The sequence below is a fragment of the Pteropus alecto genome, unplaced genomic scaffold (genome assembly GCF_000325575.1).
Source record: "Pteropus alecto unplaced genomic scaffold, ASM32557v1 scaffold388, whole genome shotgun sequence".
Lineage (NCBI taxonomy): Eukaryota > Metazoa > Chordata > Mammalia > Chiroptera > Pteropodidae > Pteropus > Pteropus alecto.
This window is the reverse complement of record NW_006441398.1, coordinates 176,250-197,547: the sequence shown is the minus strand read 5'-3', so window position 1 is coordinate 197,547 and position 21,298 is coordinate 176,250. Positions and strand designations below refer to the sequence as shown.

General features: G+C 54.5%; 4 protein-coding genes across 7 annotated transcripts in view; 2 read left to right on the top strand and 2 right to left on the bottom strand.

The window, feature by feature from the left end:
• HOOK2 (hook microtubule tethering protein 2) overlaps positions 1 to 4,351 on the top strand; it is a 9,931-nt gene extending 5,580 nt beyond the window's left edge. For 3 of the 4 annotated variants that reach the window (XM_006918732.2, XM_025051646.1, XM_025051647.1), the window contains 9 exons: positions 222 to 291; positions 986 to 1,123; positions 1,210 to 1,297; positions 1,494 to 1,528; positions 3,082 to 3,164; positions 3,244 to 3,347; positions 3,569 to 3,679; positions 3,748 to 3,819; positions 3,901 to 4,351. In XM_006918732.2, the coding sequence (XP_006918794.1) occupies positions 222 to 291; positions 986 to 1,123; positions 1,210 to 1,297; positions 1,494 to 1,528; positions 3,082 to 3,164; positions 3,244 to 3,347; positions 3,569 to 3,679; positions 3,748 to 3,819; positions 3,901 to 4,050 (851 nt within the window). In that variant the 3' untranslated portion in view covers positions 4,051 to 4,351. The remainder of the gene's footprint in view (positions 1 to 221; positions 292 to 985; positions 1,124 to 1,209; positions 1,298 to 1,493; positions 1,529 to 3,081; positions 3,165 to 3,243; positions 3,348 to 3,568; positions 3,680 to 3,747; positions 3,820 to 3,900) is intronic. The other variant, XM_015594738.2, reaches the window with a different exon arrangement.
• A 117-nt stretch (positions 4,352 to 4,468) lies between these two features.
• Positions 4,469 to 9,914, bottom strand: BEST2 (bestrophin 2). The gene is made up of 9 exons (XM_006918731.3): positions 9,763 to 9,914; positions 9,532 to 9,626; positions 8,517 to 8,750; positions 8,285 to 8,439; positions 7,876 to 7,953; positions 7,579 to 7,731; positions 7,410 to 7,490; positions 7,067 to 7,221; positions 4,469 to 6,622 (listed from the first exon to the last, which is right to left on the bottom strand). The coding sequence occupies exons 1-9, from the start codon at positions 9,912 to 9,914 to the stop codon at positions 6,199 to 6,201; spliced, it is 1,527 nt and encodes a 508-aa protein (XP_006918793.1). The 3' UTR covers positions 4,469 to 6,198.
• A 3,718-nt stretch (positions 9,915 to 13,632) lies between these two features.
• On the bottom strand, positions 13,633 to 19,650 carry ASNA1 (arsA arsenite transporter, ATP-binding, homolog 1 (bacterial)). The gene is made up of 7 exons (XM_006918730.3): positions 19,448 to 19,650; positions 18,478 to 18,625; positions 15,759 to 15,907; positions 15,528 to 15,678; positions 14,638 to 14,745; positions 14,349 to 14,546; positions 13,633 to 13,971 (listed from the first exon to the last, which is right to left on the bottom strand). The coding sequence occupies exons 1-7, from the start codon at positions 19,606 to 19,608 to the stop codon at positions 13,840 to 13,842; spliced, it is 1,047 nt and encodes a 348-aa protein (XP_006918792.1). The 5' UTR covers positions 19,609 to 19,650; the 3' UTR covers positions 13,633 to 13,839.
• Positions 19,651 to 21,019: 1,369 nt separating this feature from the next.
• TRIR (telomerase RNA component interacting RNase) overlaps positions 21,020 to 21,298 on the top strand; it is a 3,182-nt gene continuing 2,903 nt past the window's right edge. The window contains exon 1 of the mRNA XM_006918775.3: positions 21,020 to 21,298. Within this exon, the coding sequence (XP_006918837.1) occupies positions 21,112 to 21,298 (187 nt within the window). The 5' untranslated portion in view covers positions 21,020 to 21,111.

The window sequence follows — 21,298 nt, the reverse complement described above, 5'->3', positions numbered from 1 at the left end:
GTCAAGGGCTGACAGAAGGTAGGGCTGTCCCCCTGAGCACAGGGTAGGGCATCACAGCTCCTTGCCAAGCTATGGAGGGGCGGGGGTGAGGGGCGTGTGGCTTGCATCAAGCAAGGCTTTTGGCTGTGTCTGAGCTCCCAAAGATGATGCTTAAAAAGAGTACCTTGGGGATGGGAGGGGGAGCTGTGCAGCTACCTGCAGACTTTTCTCACGTTCTCCAGACCCCTCACTGGATCCCACCTCACCAGCTGTGGAAAACTTAGCAGCAGAGATCCTACCTGCAGAGCTCAGGTAACCTGTGGTCACTCGGAGGTTTGGTTCCACCCTAACCTGCCAGAAACCCACCCTCAGCCCTGCCCCCAGTGCAGGCACCTACCATAGCCCAGCCAGTTTGACTTTGTTTCCAAATCCTAGCTCCTAGGCCTACACACTCTTAATTCTGCCCTTACCTGGCTGGGGCTCCAGTCCTATCGGTGGCTCACCTCTCCCGGATGCATCCTCAGTGCACAAATTAGGTCCAACCAGGCTGGCTCTACTAGCCATGCAAAAATCCTATGCCCAGCCTTGCCCACATCGGACTGTGCAGGCAGGACACAGGCCTGTCCTCAGTGTAACCCCTGCTAGGTTCACTGCCCTGTGCCCTGCCCAGATGGACTCTTCCACCGCAGCTCTCCCCATTCCTACGTCTTACTTTCTCGCTGCCCCTTCTCTAGTGTTCGAAACCACTCATGTAGCCCCACCCTTGCCTGGCTCCATCTTTAGGCCAGCTAATAGACCCGCTCACTTCAGCTCCTCCCCCTTATGCTCCGCCCACCACACCTAGGCCCAGCCCGCAGCTCTCTAGTCCTACCCGGGTTCTGGCTGGGGTCTTCCCCAGGGCTCTGTCCCTTTCCTAGTTCCCTCTGTCCGGTCCCCCACCCTGAGCCCGGGAGGGTCTGCGGGGTGACCGGTCCCTAGCCCTATTCAACTCCCTCCTGGTCTGCAGGGAGACGCTCCTGCGGCTTCAGCTGGAGAACAAGCGTCTGTGCCAGCAAGAGGCCGCCGACCGGGAGCGGCAGGAGGAGCTGCAGCGCCACCTGGAGGAGGCCAACCGCGCGCGCCACGGACTGGAGACACAGCACCGGTGAGGACCCGGTGGAGGGGGTCCCTGCATGCGTGGAGAGGGGCTGAGGGCCGGTGCAGACACTGAGCGGCCGCCCACCCACGCAGACTGAACCAGCAGCAGCTGTCGGAGCTGCGGGCCCAGGTGGAGGACCTACAGAAGGCCCTGCAGGAGCAGGGGAGCAAGACCGAGGATGTGAGTGCTTACCTCCTCCCCGTCTGGCTCTCCCTCCTGCTTCCCAGTAATCCTCTTCTCTCTCCCCTCTGCTGCCCGATGCCCCGTGCAGTCCATTGTAAGTATCATGGGCCTAGGGTGGCACCCCTTCCCTCCCCTGAGGGAGGGGTTGGGAACTCTGGACCCCCACTCACCTGGTGCCTCTTGTCTCCCCCAGTCCACGCTGCTGAAGAGGAAGCTAGAGGAACATTTGTGAGTCCCAGAGGGAGGGCACTTCTTGGGGAGGTGCTGGGGCAAATGCTGGGGGATAGGGAAGTGCTGATGGAGAGTCATTTATGAGAGCAAGTCAGCAGAAATACAGACTGAAGATTTAGATCTAGTGGGGTCTTAAAGGCCATGGGAAGCAGTAAAGACTGTTTGAGGGGAGCAATGGTGAGCCACGGAGGGAATTTCAGTAAGGTAATATGACAAAGAGTTACCTTTTACTTTTTACATTGTTAAAAAATTGTTTTAAACGTCCATCATATTTATAATTTAAAAACCAAAATGTATACTTCCCAATTGACTCAGTTTCCAGCCCACTCCACCCCTATTTCTGCTAGTTTATTATGAAAATCTCTCCAGAGTTTTTAAAGCAAATGCAAATAAATATGAATATAGATTTTTAAGTTCTCATTCCTTATTTACACAAAAGGTTGAATAATGTATGTTAGCCTACACTTTGCTTTTCCTACTTAAGATGACTGGGAAATTTCTCCAAATGAATAAATAGTCACTTTTTAAAAATTGGAGAGAGGAGGAAAGGGGAAGGTAAAAAGGGTCAAATATGTGGTGACAGAAAGAAATCTAACTTTGGAAGGTGAACACAGAATATAAATATATATATACACATGCCTTACTGTTAAAATGTACAGCTGAAACACTGGATTTCATTAACCAATGTAACCATAAAAAAAATAAATTAAAAAATAAAAATAAAGTAAATATAGCAGCCTGTGTCATCTGGGGTTCCATTGGGAAACTAAGCCTTAAAGAAATGATTTGGATGGTTGTTTTCTTAGTTCTGGCTAAGGATGGAATGTAGCTAAGAATGACCCAGAGCACAGAAAAAATTATTTCCTTACAGAGGCTAGATACCAGAGGCATTGGGCTTAATCTCCTATAGAATTCTGGTCCAGAAGGGCTATCCTGTAGCACTTTTGTGAATATAATAATACATTTAACTCATTTTAGGTATTTGCAATTTCAAACAAAGCAACGAGTAAAACTTTGCATATGCATCATTTCACTTGTGTGCAAACATATCAAGTTGAATTGGTAGCTCAGAGGGCACATGCCTTTGCACATGTCTTGGTGACTATTAAATGTTATACTATGTTCCACATTTAAGGCACAATAATAGTCTCATCTACAGGTAGTGTTATCAAATCCTTTGGGTTTTGCCACTGGTGGTACAGGGTACTGAACCTCGGTGCAACTTGTAGCCTGCGTTTCCTTTAGTTATAAGAGATTTGCATTCTAGAAAAATGGCTGGCCACTGGGTGGGGAATGGATCTGAAGGTTTGAGAGTAGAAGAGGTGAGGAGTGATGGTGGCTAGTGGGCTATGGAATTAGGAGAAGTGGACATATGGGGATGCTGGTCCAGGGGCCACTTGACTAAGGATGTGGAGAGTTATGGCTCTGATGGTGGAGGAGGTGGCGGGGCCAGAACACACAGCCCTTGTGCTTACGGGGCAGGCAGAGAGGTCTCTGGCCAGTTGGGAATGCCGTGGTTACCATCACTGCTGCCTGTCTCTCACCCACAGGCAGAAGCTGCATGAGGCAGATCTGGAGCTGCAGCGGAAGCGGGAGTACATCGAGGAGCTGGAGCCACCTGCTGATGGCAGCAGTGAGTAGGGCTCAGCAGCTGGACAGGTAGGGGAGCCCTGAGCTTTGCATGGAGCTAAGGGGTCACCTTTTGCCTCCAGCAGCCCGGCGTATTGAGGAGCTACAGGACAGCCTGCAGAAGAAGGACGCGGACTTGCGGGCCATGGAGGAGCGGTACCGCCGATATGTGGACAAAGCACGCACGGTGAGGATGCTAGGTGACTTCCTGTCCAGGTTGCTGCCTCCCATTGTGTCATATCTCCCACCAGTTTGCACATCTCTGCTCCCCCTCCCCACTCCTGTCATATGTCATCATGTCGCAGACTTCTATACCATGGCCACGAGCTGTCACACTTAACACACCCCAATGTGTCAAACACCCTGTGAGGCCAAGGTCACCCTGGATGTGTCTTCTGCAACCTTTAGGTCATACAGACCCTGGAACCCAAGCAGCGGCCACCCAGAGGGGCGCCCCCAGAACTCCACACCTTGAGGACACAGCTCCGAGAGCGGGAAGTTCGCATCCGGCACCTGGAGGTGGGTGCCTGCATCCCTTTTCACTGCCCCCAGCATATCCAGGCCCTTGACTATTTCCTCTTTGGCAGATGGACTTTGAGAAAAATCGAAGTCAGCGGGAGCAGGAAGAAAAGCTGCTCATCAGTGCCTGGTATAATATGGTGAGTGTACCAGCACCACAGCTGGAGTGTTGGAGGTGTCCTGTGGGCTCACCTGGTGCCAACCACACCCCCTTCCTCCAGGGCATGGCCTTGCAGCAGCGAGCTGGGGACGAGCGGGCGCCCGCCCATGCTCAGTCTTTCTTGGCACAGCAGCGGCTGGCCACCAACGCTCGCCGTGGACCCCTGGGACGCCTCACGTCCCTGAACATGCGCTCCACTGACAAGCACTGATGGACCTCAGGATCCTGCCACCTGCCAAGTCAGTCAGGGCTTAATCTACCCTGGATTCTCCCAACTCATCTATGGCCCAGTGTCATGCTTGGGTCAGCTGCTTGAAAGCCTCGAGATCATGACCTGTCTTTTGCTTTCCCAGGTGGGACAAAAGTGCAGGACAGAGTGGGATGCAGGTATGGGTCTGTTCTTTTTAGCAATGTGATTATTTTCTTTGATACTCCCCCTGTGGTTAATGAGCTGCCAGGGTGGAGAGTGATTTTATATTTGAGAAGAAAAATAATAAAGACTTTCAATCTGCCCTGGCTGGACTCTGGGCACTGAAGTAAAGGAGAGAAGATGGGCTAGGGACTCAGACCACTGCTTTTAAGAAAGGCCTGGCTTGTGATCTTACTGAAGTACGAGTGACTGATAGTACCCAGTGGGAGGTGAGAATCAGTTTGCGTTTGTGTCACTGTGCATTCTCCCAACTCATCTATGGCCCAGTGTCATGCTTGGGTCAGCTGCTTGAAAGCCTCGAGATCATGATCATGAAGAAGCTTCAGACAAAAATCCCTGCTTTATGAAGCTATTATTTCCAATGAAGGGAGACAGATAATAAACAAAATAGGTAAAAGTTTGATAAGAGAAGTGCTATAGAGAAAAATAAAGCAGACAGAACTGATGGGGATGCAGAAGGTGGATTTGGGAGGTGGTGATTTTTAATAATAGGCCAGCGAAGGAGGCCCCACCAAAGTAGTGACATAATTTAAGCACAGACCTGAAGGAGGTGAAGAAGAGGTCATGTAGATATATGGGGAAGAGCAATCCAGCCAGAGGGAACAGCATGTGCAAATGTCCTGATCCGAGACCTTACTTGGTGAGTAAGAGGGACAGTGTGGAGTGAGTGAGGGGAGGGGAAGAGACAAGGGCACGGAGATTGTTCAGGGCCTCATGGGCTGCGGGGAAAGCTTTAGCTTTTATTCTAAGTGAGGTAGGAGTCATGAAGGGTTCTAAGCAAAGTAGGGACATTACCTCATTCAGGTGTTCATAGGCTCCCTTTGGCTGCTGTGGGAGGAAGTGACTGGGGGGTTAGGGCCAGAGCTGGGAGACCAGGGCAGAGGTCATTAGTCCACCTGGATCGTTGCGTGACACTGGGGGCTCTAGCCATGGTGGGGGCTTTGGAGGAAGGGAAATGGTTGCATTATGGATATAATTTGAAGACCAAGCCACTCACATTTGCTGCTGGGTTTATGTGGAGAGGGTGAGAGAAAGAGTTGAAGATGACTCCAGGTTTTGGCTTCATCAACTGGAAGGACAAAGCTGACAGACAGGTTGGGAAGCTGATAGGGAGCTGATTCAGGGGAGTGTTATGTCCAAGACGCTTGGGAGATCTCAACATGGAGACATCAAGCAGACAGTTGACTCTATGGGTCTAGAGACAGGAGGGAACCTGGCTGAACTAAATATAAGAGTCTTTGGCATATGACTGAATTAAGAGTACTGAAAGGGTATCTGAGAATTCAGGGACTGAGGGTAGAGAGGTCACTTGAAGAATCAGAAATCAAGGTTGGCAGGAGGAAGCTGTGGTCCTGGGACAGTGGCTGGTACAGTAATGAATGAATAAAGCTGTACACACTGATGGGACCATTTCAGAGCTTGGCGTTTGGGAAGATGTGGGCAGGGCATCATCAGATAACCTGGAAAATTTCTCAAATCTGACAGCGTAATGCTTGCCAGGAAAAGTCAGGCTAACAACATTTGAGTAGAACCCAGTCACACTTTATTGAGCACCTGTTATGTACCAAATGCACTTTAAAGCCATTATTTCATCCCATTCTTACAACTCCGAGAGGTAAGCACTCACATCTCCATTTCAAGGAAACAATAAAGGCAGAACACACTGATAGAGGCCTCTCAGGCAGTCGAGATGGGAAGGAGAGCTGGTGGGGAGGCAAGGCTGCTCAAAGCAGCTGGAAGAATCCCTGGCTCTTAGCTCAGTGCCAGGCCCACAGGAGGTGCTCCAAGCCCCTGTTCCAGACGTGAAGGCAAGAACTGGTCAAATGAGGGCAGGCGGAGTCCATGTGCAGTTTATGCAGACCTGGACCACTGCTTATGTGCGGTGTGGGTCTTGGCTCCCTGTCCTTGGGGATCCCGGACCCGAGGGTATCAGGCAAGACTCTCCTCCTCCTCACCAATGGGGCTGGGCAGCCAGGGCGGAGCTGGCCCCCGTGGCGCGGGCATGGACACTGTAGTGAAGGGCTCAGCGACCGACCCGGGAGCGGGCAGCTCGGGCCCGGAAGGGAGCTCAGGTTCGGGCTCCTGCAGGCCGGAGTCCAGCAGTAGGTCACCACAGCCACACTCTGGGGCCACGCCGTCTTGGGTGCTGGCGCACGTGCAGCTGGGGGCGGTGGACGCCTCCGACACACAGCTGTTCTTCCGGCGCAGCAAGGACAGACGCCGGCCCAGCAGGCCTCCTGCGGCCATGCCCGGGCCCACCGGCAGGAGGCGCTGCAAGAAGTCACCCTGTGCCTCGCCCAGCGGCACGTCCAGGCCTTCGGGCCGCTGGAACTGCATGTCCTCCTTGGCCAGCCTGTGGGACAGACAGCAGGCCAGCACTGTGACCTCGCCCCCTACTTGACTGACAGCTGGGACCAAGGCCTGCTGCTTTTCTTGGCTCTGCCCACCCTTTGTCTCGCTTATGCCAAAAGACATTGGCCCCTCACCTGGGAGCCTGGCCTTATCCTCTGGCTGCGCCTCTGCTCAAACTTAGGCCTTACAGACTCAGTTGTGGCTCTGCTGCGTCTCTTTTGGTATGGCCTCTGGCCGCCTGTCCAGTCCTCATATACCTTACCCCAATTAGTGGCCCAGTCCCAGACCCTGACCCTATTCCTGTCCGCATAGGCTTTATTTAGCTCTTAGCCCCTAACCTCTAGATTTAATCCTTTAGCCTTGTGGTACCCTAAAGCACCCTCAATCGGTCTTCGCAGAGACATGAGCCTCGCTCCCAAGAGGCCCCGCCCATCCCCTCGCTCACGTGATGTCGAAGGTGGAGCCCTGGAAGGAAGGTTGCAGCCTCTGGAAGGCGGTGGCTGCTGTGTAGGGGGCGCGAGCCTCCGCCGTGTCCCAATAAAGGTCCTTCTCCAGCATGGCTAGGTCGTCGTACATCTCGTCCACGGCCAGCATTGACACCTGCGGGCGCAGGACACGGGGCTAGATGAGTAGCAAGCACGGGCACCGTGAGGCAGACCTCTCAGGATGGGTAGGAGTGTGGTACCAAAGAGAGAAGGATGGTTCGGAGGCGGGGCCTGGGCAAGTCTTGGCGAGGGTGGGGCCAGGGTCACTGTGGGAGGCCAGGGATGAGCGCAATAGAGTCTCACCTGGAAGTTGCGGTCAATCAGAAAGTTGGTTTCAAAGTCGTCGTCGTCCTCACCAAAAGGATTGATGAGCTGCTCGGCTACCTGAGCGGGGAGGGGGAAGGTAAGCGGAGACCTGAGAATCCCTGCCCACTCCACATCCAGAGTCGGGCCTTGGAGGGGCCCCTCGCACCTTGAGCCAGCCAGCATAGAAGAAGAACTGCAGCAGAGTGAAGACTGGCACGAACAGGTCAAGATTGTGGTCTTTGTATCCCTGCGCAGGGTCTAGGAACTGGCGACCGATGAGGCAGGCCAGGAAGTAACTGTACACCGCAATGGTCACCACCTGCGGGCAGGTTGCCAGGTCAGGGCTCTTCTGGCCAGGGCTAAGATTGGGCGTCACTGTGATGGGGTCATATCTGGCCCTGGGTTTCCCACTTGAGACCAGTGCCTGTGATGCTAGATCTAAACGGAGGCACGGAGAGGTTACCTGGGTGTAGACGAGGGGTACGCTGATCCAGTCATAGTGAAAGAGCATCGAACACTTGCCCCGAAACACAGTCAGCTCCTGGAAACAGATACAAGTCATTGAGGGGGCCTGACTTGTGAGCTCCCAGGTGAGGATTAATTGTGGATATTTGGATGAAGGTGAATGTTCACCTGATAAGAGGTTGTGTGTGCTTCTGGGGGCTCCAGGGAGAGTATTTAGTGGTGAGTTTCTACCTGGGGTGGGGGCCCCACAGAGATAGATGTGTACCTGGGGGCTGCTGGGTAAAGATGCTTGGAATTGGCCTAGGGGAGGCCTGTGGCAGGCCCGCAGTCTGATCTCACTCCAGGGTGAGGGGGGCGGGGTACAATTTCTCTGGTATTTTGTATTAATGACCAGCTGGCAAGCCCACCTCGAGCAGCAGTTTAAGGGCGCTGTTGTCGCGGATGCGGCCCTCGCGCCGGGCCTGTGCCGCCAGGTTGGAGAACCAGATGAAGGGCACCCAATACTTGTTGTAGGACGAGTTCAGGTTCTCGAACTTCTTGCGCTCCTCGCGGGTCATAAACCCTAGAGGGGTGAAGTCAGGGGTCACTCGCCACGCCCTCCGTCCTCGCCCTGCCCCCCGCATCTAGCCCGAACCTCACCAGCCTCCACAACGTGGTCTATGGTGGGGAAGCGCTTGAAGACGGCGGTGCTGACAGAGCGCAGGATGAGCACGGCGGAGAGCCCCGCGTAGCGCATGAGCGTGCGCCGATAGAGGCGGCCGCGCTCGTCGCGGCCGTGCACCGTTCCCGACACTATGCACATGAGCGCGTCCGGCAGAGGCATGCAGAGGTACTGGTTCCACCAGCGGTGTACCACCAGGTTCACATAAAAGCCTGCAGGAGAGCCAAGAATGGGGGGCTTAGTGGGGACACTAGGGCTAGCGGTTCGGGGACCCAGGTTGTGGGAAGAGGAATGATATAGGATCTGCGTCAGGGACACTAGGCAGGTGGGGCCATCCTGGCCACGCGGGGCCACTTGGGCTGGAAACTTGGGGGTCCAGCCATAAGATCAGAGTGGCCCGAGCTGGCTGGGTTGCTCTGGTTACTTAGGAGTCACATGTGATAGAGGATTGGGATCCCAGGATGCCCGCAGAGACACGGGGCCTATAGGAGGGTTTTCACCCAGGCCACAGGAAGCCCCTGGGTCAGGGATGTGAAGGGGATGGCCACAGAATCTGTGTCAAGGAGCCTAATGTAGGCGGTTCACCCCATCCATGTGGGCAGAGAAGGAGGCTGGTGGCCAGGCCTTGACAGAGTTGACAAAGAAATACTCCCCAGGCTGGACTTGAGAGGATGGAATCATATGGGGTCCCTGGGACTCAGGACATGGGGAGGGGGCACTTGTAATCTTATGCAAACCCAGGTGGGAGTCCGTGAAGTGACCAAGGATAAGCATATGGGTGACGTGGAATTCTCTCAGGGGCACTGTGACTAGGTGATAACCAAGGTCTTGGGAGTGGGGGCTACACCTGGCATAAAATATGCAGAAATGGGGTCATGGGTTGGATTTGAAGGGGGTCTCAGTGGGGCAGGAATGGGGGAGGTCTCTGAAAGCGGCGAATGGGAATGGGTTTCTCTGGATCAGGGGATGGGGAACTCAGGAGCTTGTACACACCGAGCACAAAAGAGACAGGAATGAGACTGGCGTACTGGTCGCAGTAAATGACGAGCTTCTCGAAGTAGCGCTTCTGCCCTTCAGTCAGCATGAAGCTGCAGGGGAGGGGCATGGGGTCACAGGCAAGGCTTCTCCCTAGCTGCGGATCTCTCTTCCCATGCCCCACCCTGGGCACACCTGGGTCCCTTCCCAGCCCCATCTGGTCAGCTCTCCCACCCCAAGCTGCCTCACCGATAGGCAGAACTCAGCACCATGTAGAGCCCGAGGAAACAGAGCAGCTCCCGCCACAGAAGTTTGTAGATGCTCCCACGCCACAGCAGCAGCAACTGGGAGAAGCCGCCGAATCGTGCGTTGGCCACGCGGGCTGTGTACGTGACAGTCATCGTGGCGCTGGACTGGTCGGGCCAAAGGAGATGGGGCTGGACCAGATCCGCACTTGTGGGCTGTGGAACTGGGGTCCGGGAGGGAGCGGGGCTAGGGGCTGTGGGCGGAACGTGGGGGAGGGGTGGAGAAGTATGGAGTGACTCACTTAGGTGTCCCCTCCCGCACCCTGCCGTCTCCTCCCAGCCTTCTCCTCCCAGCCTTGTTTAGTCCCCTCCCTAGCTGCCAGTCCTCCACCGAAGCCCCTCTTGCAGGCCACCCCCTTCCCTGAACTCCTGGTGCTGTGCCTACCTCCCCAGGCCCTCTCACCAGCCTCCATTCCAAAAACCTTTAGGTCAACTAAGGTGCCTTCTATTTGATCCCATACACTTTACCTGGGCTCCATCTGCAACCTCCTCCACTCCCTGAGTTCCCAGTGCCTCCATTTCTAGGTTCTCAGGGCTCTGAAAACTACCCCCCCACCACCATTCCTCCTCTCTCAGATCCAACTTCTGTCTCTATTAACTACCCCAGCTTCCAGTCTCAACTTCCAAAGCCCTGTCCTCAAGCTTCCAGGCCCCCAGGTCCCCCTCTGCAGCACCCCCTGACTCAGGCTGGCCCCTTCTCCTGCACTGCTGCCCCAGCCTATCTACTCTCGCCACTTAATTGTCCTGCCCCCTTCTCCTGGCTTCACCTTAGTCTTTCCTCTGTCCATTCTCCTCCAGCCTTCCAAGCTCTTCGCTCCATACCCTGAGGATTCTGATTTAATTCCTGCCTGATTCCTGCCCGAAGGCCCATCTATTTTCAGCATCCACTGTTCTCCCAGACCTGGGCCCTTCTCACCTGATGTCGGGTGTAGGGTACTCGGGGACAGGGATAGGGCAGGCAGTGGCTTCAGCATTGGGTGCGGCTGAAGCCAGACCCTGGGTGGGAGGGGGCTAGGAATGGGTGTGGATGATCTCTCCCTAGCCCGTCCCCCTGGGCTGCAGCCTCAGATCTTTGTTTGGAGAACTCTGGCCAGTTTGTTACCTGCAGCAGGGGGAGAAATCCGGCCTCCGTCGCTCCTCCCTGTCTCTTTCCCAGTCAGTCACAGGTCGGTCCTAGGGATCTTGGACCTAGAGCTGGGGGAGGGGGCAGAGATCGTGTCCTTCCTAGTCTCACACACACACACACACGCACATGCTGCTCAGTGAGGTTGGGTCCACTCCATAGTCATCTGTAATCATACACTGTCACAAAGATGTACATGGAAACACATGCCATATACCCAAGCACAAATTCAGCTTCCCTTAACACTGCCCCACAACCTTGGTGACCAGAGGGCAGAATGCACTTTCAGAAAGTCACACAAGACACACCTCGCTCTACCCGCTCCAACATTCAGGTATAACAGATGGACCCTAACCCAGGAGGCTCATACCTCTCGGCCACCAAACAGCCACCCAGGAGTACCTGGGCAGACACAAAAGGACCCTACATTCCCTCCTGATCATGCCCTGTAACTAAGACACACACAAGGTCACACAATTCGCAAGAGCAGATCCCACCCAGAGCCCAGAAAGCCACACACCATCACAAAGAGGGTGGTAACATACATTTATTCCCGATCTTTCCTGAACAAGGACATACCTCTGGTCACACAACAGATGTGGGAATGCCTGCTCTCTACACAGCTGCACAGGCTCCTGGGGTCCCTTAGATCCAGTGTTGCAAAGACATTCATACAACAGTGACCTCTCCTCAACAGTCTCACAGTTCTAGAGAGGCACATCTAGGTAGGATCATGCCCATAACTTCTCTTGAAACTTGCTTGTATTTGCACATCTATATGTAAGACACCCCTCCCCGATACCCTTTTACTGCGGTGTGCAGGCACCCCCTCCCCCGCCCTACTCCCCACCCCATATACAAGCCTTGGGTCTCAGACTCTCTCAGCATTGCCATGAACACGCAAGCTTAAGGACATAAAAACTTGTTCCTACATTTGGCATAGATGCAGGACAGATGTTTCCCCTTCACAGACATGCCTACAAAGCGGGCACTCCCAACCTGGTACAAACAGCTCCCCATCCCAGTCCTCAAACTCACAGCCTGTGCACTAGGAGTGCGAATGGCTTTATGTGGCCCCGCCCTGAAGTCCTGCCAGCCAGGACGCCTTGTTCTCAGCCTGGCAGATGTCTGCCCCGCCTGGGGTAATTAGGAACCAGTCTGGGTTGGTCACCCTTGAACCCACACCTCCGCTGTCCAGCTGCTGGACAGCCCATAAAAGTGGGCGAGGGGTTATACTACTAGCTGTGGACCTTGGGGAGGGGTCAGGCTTCAAGGTGACGGGCTCTGTTCCTGACCTGAGGCCCCTGCTTTTTAGGGACTTATCTTTATACACACTACAGCCAGCCCTCTCTTACCCCCTTCCTGTGCTCATCCTCCCTCCCCAGCTCAGTGTCCCCAGGGCACTTCTGACTGCTGGACCCCTGATGGGCCAGGGGCAGGTTGCCCGGGCTAGTTCACATACTTAATAATTGTTAACAGTGAATAATAACAAACACTCCTTGGCAGGTACATGCCTGGTGCTGTTGTAAAGGCGTTACTTATTTCATCTCATTGAGTCCTGACAAGCAGTCTTATGAAGTTGTTCCTTATTGCCGCTATCCAGGTAGGGAAACTGAGGTTCAGATAACACAGCCTGTTCATGGCGCAGCTTGGATTTGAACCCAAGCACTTCGGCTAGGAGTCTGGGGTCTTTGCCATGGGCTGCGCCACTGTTTGTTTACAAATGCCATCCTGATGTGCCCACACCTGCTTGCTCACAACCAGTGCAATAGTCAAGGGACACGTCTGGGCTCGTGGCTGGGTTCCCCTGGCACGCACATCTTGACACGCCCAGACCCTGGGTGTGCAGTTCGAACATCACTTCCTGCCTTGTGCGTCCTCAGGCACCTCTTGTCTATCCCCTCAACTAGCTCAGGCTTGGAATCTGCACATGCCTGAGGTCATCCCAGTCCTGTCTCTCAGGTAGGGATGAAGGTGGCTGTCCAGGCAGTGGCAGAGGGGAGTGAAGGGGTAAGGGGCTTGCTAAGGTGCCTTTCAGGCTGCTGTGCTGACCCTTCCAGGGTCGGGTGAATTTGTGCCATGAATTTGTGAACGGTCATACTATGCCTCCATTTTTGAGATGAAGCTCAAACTAAAGGAAACATGAAGCACTCAGTGAGACCCCTCTGGAGGTAGGACAAAAGCTCAGGGGTTTCTCTGGCCTGAATGCTCTGCCATCCTGTCCCCAGTTGCAGCCCTGTGCTGGGAGGAGCTGGTGCCATGCCATGGGGGCAGGAATTGGGGGGTGGAGACTGTTAATCCCCAGTCTGGCTGGCCCAGCCTCTGCCCAGGGTGCCCACTAATTTCCAAACCAAACAGCAGGCAGTGTTGGGCCCGCTGCCGGCCTAATCCGCTCCCCACCAGCCTGGGGCTCTCCAAGGGGCCTCCCAGTTCCCACGCTCTAAGCCTCAAAGGAAGTGGGCAGATGTCCCTCTCTTGCACTCCAGGCTTTACAGCAGACACCCCTACCTATAGAGCTAGAAAAAGCACCCCCTTCCTAAAGACACCCACCTTTAAAACTGCTATAAGAAACACACTTCTTAGGTCTGTTGTGACTGCATCCCTCTAGATGTGACCATTTTTGTACAGTGTACAACCTGTGCAACTGTACGTGGAGGTGCGGACCCCCAAACTCCCTGTAACAATACCACAGTGGTTTAAGATCATTTTATTGAGGTGCAAGTGGGGAGAGGTGGGGAGCAGCTAGTCTCCCCAGCCCCACCAGGGGGAATGGATCCCCTCCCCACCTCCCACCTCCCAAGTGATTCCCCCTGTATTATGGGGGGACTTTGTGCAAACTCTGCCCCGGTGGGGTGGAGCGTAGGTGTGAAATGGTAGCAGCTGGGACTGGCAGCAGTGCTACTGGGCGCTGGGTGGCTTGTAGGGCTCCAGGAGGAGGGCAGAGAAGGTGTTGACCTTGTCTGCCCCCCGCACCTCGTGGGGCAGCAAGGGCAGCTTCACAATGTGGAAGTCTTCATACAGGTCCTCCATCTGTGGCCAGAGGCAGAGGACAGTGGTCAGAAGGCCACAGGGCAAGGACAGAATGTGGGTCGATGGAAGTGATCAGGCTGGGGGCCTCCCAGGGTCAGGGGCTTCAAAGGTCACAGGTAGGAACAACGCTGGTGAGGTCAGAGATCTCTAGTCATGGTAAGAGGTACCCAGGCCAGGCCAGTTCTCAGGGTCAGAATTAGGTGGAAGGGTCTGAAGTAGGGGTGAAGGGCAAGAGGCTGGGGTAGGTTAGAAGGTGGGATGGAGCAAAGGATCAGAGCACAGAGTAAATGGCTGGAGGTGCCGTGGCTAGGCTAGGCCAGGCCCCCACTGCCCGGATCAGAGGTTGGAGGGCTGGGTAGGTGGCTGGGCATGTGCACCTGGTCCAGGTACTTGGCCTGGATCTTGTGGCGGGCCTCACACATCTTGCAGGGCTTCTCAGGGTCTGGGAAGACGAGCTGGTTGACAATGATGTTGTGTGTGTCGATCTTGCACTTGGCCAGCTCCTGGATCAGCCGCTCCGTCTCGTATAGGGACAGGAACTCGGCGATGCACACGCAGATGAATGTTGTCTGCTCCTGCACGGTGCAAGAAAGGACTGTGAGGGCCAGGTACTGGCCCTGTCCCCATCCCCCAAGCCATTCACTGCCCACCTGCACCATGACTCACAGGGTCTTTGAACTGCTCGCTGACGGAGCGGATGACAGGCAGAGTCTCCTCCAGTTTGGAGGCCAGCTGGTCTGCATTCATGTCCCCTAGGCCCAGCATGTTGCACATCTGGGGGAAGGACATGGGAGGGCTTGCAGCTTACCTGGGGCCCATTATAACTCCTGGGTTGGGGGGCTTGCTAAACACCCAAAGTGAATGTAACCTCCCAGTGGTTAAAGGCATGGGCCCTTGAGCAGACCACTGGGGTCAAATCCCAGCTCTGCCTCTTCTGGGGGACTGTGGCCAGGTGGTTTGACCTCCCGGAGGCTCAGTTTCCCCACATGTACACCTCACCTCCAAGGGCTGGTGTGCTAGATGAGCTGACACATGTCACATGCTCAGAACACTTACAGTACACAGTAAGTGTTCCACAAATGTGACTACCTGAGGTCCCGTACGGGGACCACACATACCACCAGGGGTGTGGGATGCGTGTGTAGAATGGTGGTTGTCATTGGGACCGTTACACCGTCATGCTAATAACCCATAGGAACACTCACATGCTTTCCATCTGACAAACAAGGAAGGTGAGGCCCAGAGAGGTGAAGTGACTTATTTGAGGTCACACAGCTGTGTCATACCAGAGTGCAGAGCATTTGAACCCAGGCTGCCTAGCTCTGAAATATGTGCTTTCAAGCTCGTCTGAGGCACTCAGTGGGGAAGTGGGGGCAGGAACACTGAGTCCTCCAGAGTAGGGGGACAGTTCCCCTTAGTGAAGATCCATCCCACCCATTGGGAAGTGTGGACCCAGAGGGGTTTTGTGTGGAAAAGGCCTTTGTCACTGCACATGTGGGGGCCTGGGGACTGGCTCCCACTCAGGGGATGTCTGGATGCCCTGGGGCCCTGCCTGCCTGTGAGATGAAGGGGCTGATCTGGTTCTTGATCTGCATGAGGCGGCCTAGGCCCCGCTCCACGATGGTGGGAAAGTTGAGCAGCCTCAGCGTGTGGCCCGTGGGCGCCGTGTCAAACACCACCACGGAGAAGTTCATGCCCTTCACCAGCCTGCAGGGAGATGGGGGTCAGGCCCACTCCACCCACTCTTCCACCCCAGCCCTGGGCAGCACCAGCCTGCTGGGCCTGACCTCATGACCTCTGCATAGCTCATGGCCTCGTCGATGCCTGGGAAGGCGCTCATGGCTTCCTGCATCATCTTCTTGCCCATGCTTAGCATGTTGTCCTCCTCGAAGAACTCGTCAGGCAGTTCTGCCACGCCCAGGCTGGGGTCAATCTCCTGGGGGACCAAGGGGTTTAGACTCAGGCTGCTGCTGTTACTGCCAGGGCCTTCCCACCAGGGTGGGCTCCAGGCTAGGGGAGCCCGTAGAGGGCCCTGACCTTAGCCCTGCTTCAGGTCCCAGCTGTGAAGAGGCTAGGGAGACCCCCTGAGGTGCTATGGCCCTCCCTCAGGCACTTAAGATCTCCTGGGATTGTACAAAGGGTCAAACTATTTCACAAACAGATGGAAAATTGCAAACTGTGATCAGTGTCCCCAGAGAGAGCTAAAGCTCTCTGCAGGGCTTTCACTGGCTATTCCCTTGGGCCCCTGACAGCTTCCAGATCATTCCTCTAATGTGAGTCTTTCTTCACCATCCCTTCTAATAGCACAGCCACAGCCCCCCGACCTGCCTTACTCTCCCCTTATCATCCAGCCTCTCCTCGTATGATTTACTCATCACATTTCTCATCTGTCTCCCCAACAGAATGTCAGCCACAAGAGGGCACCAGGAACTCTCTGGCACACAGCAAGTCCTCAGCATGGATATAGAATCCACAAAGGTATGACCATTCCTAGGGTCCCTGGCCAGTCTTGGATTCCATGTCTCCTTCTCTATCCTCCTCCTGTGTCACCTCTTCTTGGTGAGTTCCCTGGTCTCATGGTGAAGCTCCTAACTCACTGGCCTCAGAGGTTATTTCCTTGCATGAAGCTTGTCTACCCATGACCCCCATAGTCACACCTTTGATGGTTTGGTTATTCCGAGTCACTGGGCCATCTTTGAGCTCACATACCCCACTCCCTGACCTGGGCCTCCTCACCTCCTACCTCAGGTATTTAAACCTCTTTGGGCTACCTCAAACCCTCACCCCTGCCCCCAATTCACTATCAGTGTCCCTCTTGATCAGCACCCTTATCCAGCCAGGGTTCCATAGGTAGTCTCTGCAAACACTCCCCTTTCCCTTTGTAGTTGGCAAAATCCCCATCCTGGTTATTTCCAGCTCTCTGGTATGGCTACACTGAGGTGAACATCAGAGGAACACACCTGATGAATAACTTCCACCTTGCTCCCCACTGCTGATCACAAATGGGCACTCGACAGCCAGACAATACACCTTTGAGAGTGTGTATATTACATTTTAAACTTCCTCAAACCCCTTCTTTCCCATTTGCTCTTTGCTTTCTGCTGAGACCTGGGCCTCACCTGGGCCTCTGTGAGAAAGATGAGCCGCTGGTCGCTAACACCCTTATCTCCCCCCAGGAAATGCCTCAGTCCCCCTGCCTTGCCTATGAGTCCCTGGGTCTGTGTGTTGGATGAAGCACAGACCCAGGGACTCATAGGCAAGGCAGGGGGACTGCGGCATTTCCTGAGGACCGTCTTCTGCCAGCATCCTTACTCCCTCCTGCAACATTACTTGTCCCTCCCTGTTGGAGCATTTGCATCAGCAAAAACACATGCTCTAGCATTTCCTTTCTCAAAAGAGTCCTCCTTAACCCCCCTCCTATATTCCTCCAGCAATGGCCCCAATTCTTAGTCCCTGTCATGGCGATCACTGTCTCCACTGCAGGTAGGTTTTTGCCCCCACTCCCAGGGTGGTCTCTCTAAAACTGATCTGCCTACTGAAGCTTAACAACCTCTTCCTGCCCGAGTTCCTTTGTCCTCCTGGAGCCTAGGAGCCCACATCCTCTACCTCTCTTCTCATTTCACTAGTGGCTCTTTCTTGGTCTCCTTCGCTACTGGACCCTAGATGCTGATGTGCTCTCAGGTTTCTGGGCCTCTCTGTTGTCTCACATTCTCGTCCCTTCACATAGCTTTAAATACCACCCCTGGGACAATGACTCCCAAATCAAGGTCAATTTCCTCTGAGCTCCAGGCTTGCACAGCTAAGCCACTGTCCTGATGTGTCCACTTGGATGTCCAGTGGGCACCCTGGATTCACCGTGGTCAAAATGGAATTCCTGATTTGTCCCTTCTAAACCTGCTCCTCTCCTAGTCTTCCCCATCCTACCCGCCCAGGAGCCAACTAAGAGATATACTTAATTCATTTATTTCCCTTGCCCATTACAACCAAGCAGTCACATTGCTTTACTTCCAAAATACATCCCAAATTTAACCACTTCTCCATTAACATTCTGCCCCCACCTCAGTTCTGGATGCTATCATCTCTTGCCTGGTCACTGCACCAGGTTCCTTGTTAGTCTCCTTGCTTTCGTTCCTGACTTACAATCCAATCTCTGCATGGCGGCCACAGGGAACTTTTTAAAAAGTTAATTTTGCCATGACATTGCCCTGCTTAAAATGAACAGCTTCCCATTACACTTGGCATCAAAGCCAACCTGTTCCCAGTGGCCTACAAGGTCCTACACCATGTGGCTCTGATTGACCTCTTTCGCATCTCCCCTTGCTCACACATTAAGTTCTGGTCATTCTGGCTTCCTTTCTACTCCACAAACATTCCTCACTTGTTCCTCTGTGGGTATGTTGAAGAAGGGGTGAAACGAGACAGAGAATGTAGCTGATCGTAGGTGTTCATAGGAAAGGCCTGGACAGGCCTTTGCCAGAGTGGGGAGCTGAGCCCTGCTCCACTCACCATGGCGAAGAGGTTGTCATAGCCTTTGACCTTGGTGGGCACCTTGGAGAACTTCTGGTCAAATGCATCAGAGATGTTGTGGGCTGGGTCGGTGGAGATGATCAGAACACTCTCCCGCCCCTTGGACAGTTGGACCGCTAGGCTGCAGCTGGGCAAGGGAAAGTTTAAAAGGCAGAGAGTGAGGGGTCAGGTTCTGTTCCCTAAGTCTTCATGGAGAGATGTGGGGCCCAGAAGCAGGGGACCAGGATCAGCAGGGAACTTGAGAGTATGGGTAATTATGGAATCAAGCCTCAATGCCTGCATAGGGACCCTCTCAGACCTCACCTACTGACCCCTCCAGCTGGCTAAAATGGTGAGGTTCAGCTTGGCCTGATGCCTGCCTCTTCTTTGCTAGCTCAGAGCAGCACGCACGGTCCAGCTGTCCAGCCAGGATAGCTAAGGAGTCCTTTGCATTCCCTCAACGCAGAGATAAGGGGTCCCTTGCACCTCCTGCTAAACTCAGGATGGTTCAAACCACTTGTCCAGGATAATTTGCCCCAGGGACACCTACTCCCAGCCGACTGGGATAGTCTGATCATGTGCCCTCTTCCCGCCTTCGACCCCCACGTGGTCATAGAAATGCATGGTTCACCAGACTACGATAGTCTGCCCCAGTGCCCTTCCCCCTACTCTGAGCTCACTCTGGTACGGTCCAGCTGATTGGGACACCTAAATGCTCTCCCAGGCGCCGTGCGCTGGGTTCAGTGTGGTTCGGCCTTTGAGCCCCTACAGGGATGGGCCAACTCAGAGGGTGCCAGGCTTGTATTCTGGAGGTATGTGCTATTTGCTCCAGGTAACTTCTGTAGAGTACAACCCGGAAGACCCCGGCCCAGCCCCCGATCCCGGCTCCGGGTCGAAGAGCCTGTCCCTGGCCTCCCCTTCGCTCAGTGGTACATCCCACCCGTCTTCCCGGCCCCCACCGCCTCCTTACCTGCAGGTAGTCTTGCCAACGCCACCCTTGCCCCCGACGAAGATCCACTTAAGGCTGCGCTGCTCGATGATGTTGCTAAGCGTGGGCTCCAGCGGCTCCACATCAGGCGCATCCTCGAACTCCTCTGCCTCAACCCCCCACCCGGCCACCCCTGCCGCCATCTTGGAACCGGCTCACGTGATCAAGCGGAGCGCACCACGCAAAGCACCAACAGGGGAAATTCCATGTCATATCCTCAACAGGGCTAGTGGCCGGAGTTAATTTCCTCATGGCTTGACATTTAGGCGCTAATAGAAGCTATATTTCCAATGTCTTCCTCTTCTATGGTTCACCTTGTCGATCGCTCGTCTATGATTTTTAAAAGACTCCCCCTGCCTAATTAACATATCGGTACAGTCCAGGATACTCCCCTTCACTGATTGGACCCTAAGTCTTGCAGCACTCTTTTCATTGGCTACATCTTTTCTTATTTTCACCAATCAGTCTCACGTTCCGGTAGCCGCCAAGCTCTCCTTAGCAACCAGACAAACACCCGGTCCATGCCCTTTCCTTGAAGTTAGGTCCTCCCTGGCCTGACTCCATAGGCTCAATCTCAGGTCGATCATTTCCCCTCTATTCTCCAAACTGAGTCCCAACATCGGCTCAGGTCCGTCTCCTATGTTATCCAATTGGCTGTGAGCCACCTGGCTCCTGACACAAACCAATCATAGACAAATTGATTAGTTGGTTGAAGGCAGGTCTTGCGGCTGAGTGAGCTCGAGGGAGAACCACTCTGGTTGTGGGCAAGGTCCGCAGATCCTTGTCCAGTGCTCCCTGAACTCCCATTCTGGGTAAACCAGGGCAGGGACCACACTTGCAACTGCACTCCTTGTCTTGGAAGTGACCCTATTTCTGAAAACTTCCTTATACTTTGCTCCCTGTGGAAGGGGAGACTCGAGTGAATTCCGTTTGAACCCATGCACTAGGCAGAAATACAAACTTTGTCTCAGGCCCTTGGCAGGCAGTCTTAACTCTAAACTGGGAGGTTCCAGCTTAGAAATACCTCCAGCTTCATTTGAGTATTCTAGCCCATAAAATAATATCCCGATTCTCAGATGGGGACCCCAGCTCCACAGAGCTAGCTGTGTCCGCATTCCCAGCAAGAGCTCCACCCCAGAGACAGGTACCCAACCCAGGATACCTCCTTCATTTCTAGTCTGGGGTCCAGGTTAGATATGCCCTTTAGACCGAGTTAGGGACCTGGTTTCAAGGTGTCAGTTGAGCAGTCTCAGAGGGGATTCCTTCTCCTCAATGAGATTATCCCCGGTTCCAGAAGTAGATTCTAGCCCCGGAAAACTAATGCGCCTCCAGTCCCAAGCAGGAACCTCACTCAAGAGAGCCAGCTACAGCCCCAAACGACGACCCCATTCCCGGGGAGACCATGTCTGTGTAACGCCTTCCCAAATCTAGCTGGATTATAAAAATTCGCGGGGCGGAGCCACCCGGTTCGCCAGTCAGAATTTATTCCTCATTTGTCCCGCCCCTCAGGCCCCGCCCCCACTGCGGACGCTTGCGGGCCAGAGCGTTCTTCCCGGCATGCATTGCCCGGGATCAGTCAAGTCCGGCGCCAAGCGCGGGTCTGGAGCGGCCTTCCCATAGTCCTTTGCGCGGCACTTGGCGACAAAATGGCTGCCCGAGGGAGACGGGCGGAGCCTCCCGGTCGGGAGGCGCCGGGCCCCGCGGCGGGCGGCGGCGGCGGGAGCCGATGGGCTGAGTCGGGGCCCGGGACATCGCCCGAGAGCGGGGACGAGGAATTGTCGAGCCCAGTGTCGTGCGGCGTGAACTTGTTCGCCAACGACGGCAGCTTCCTCG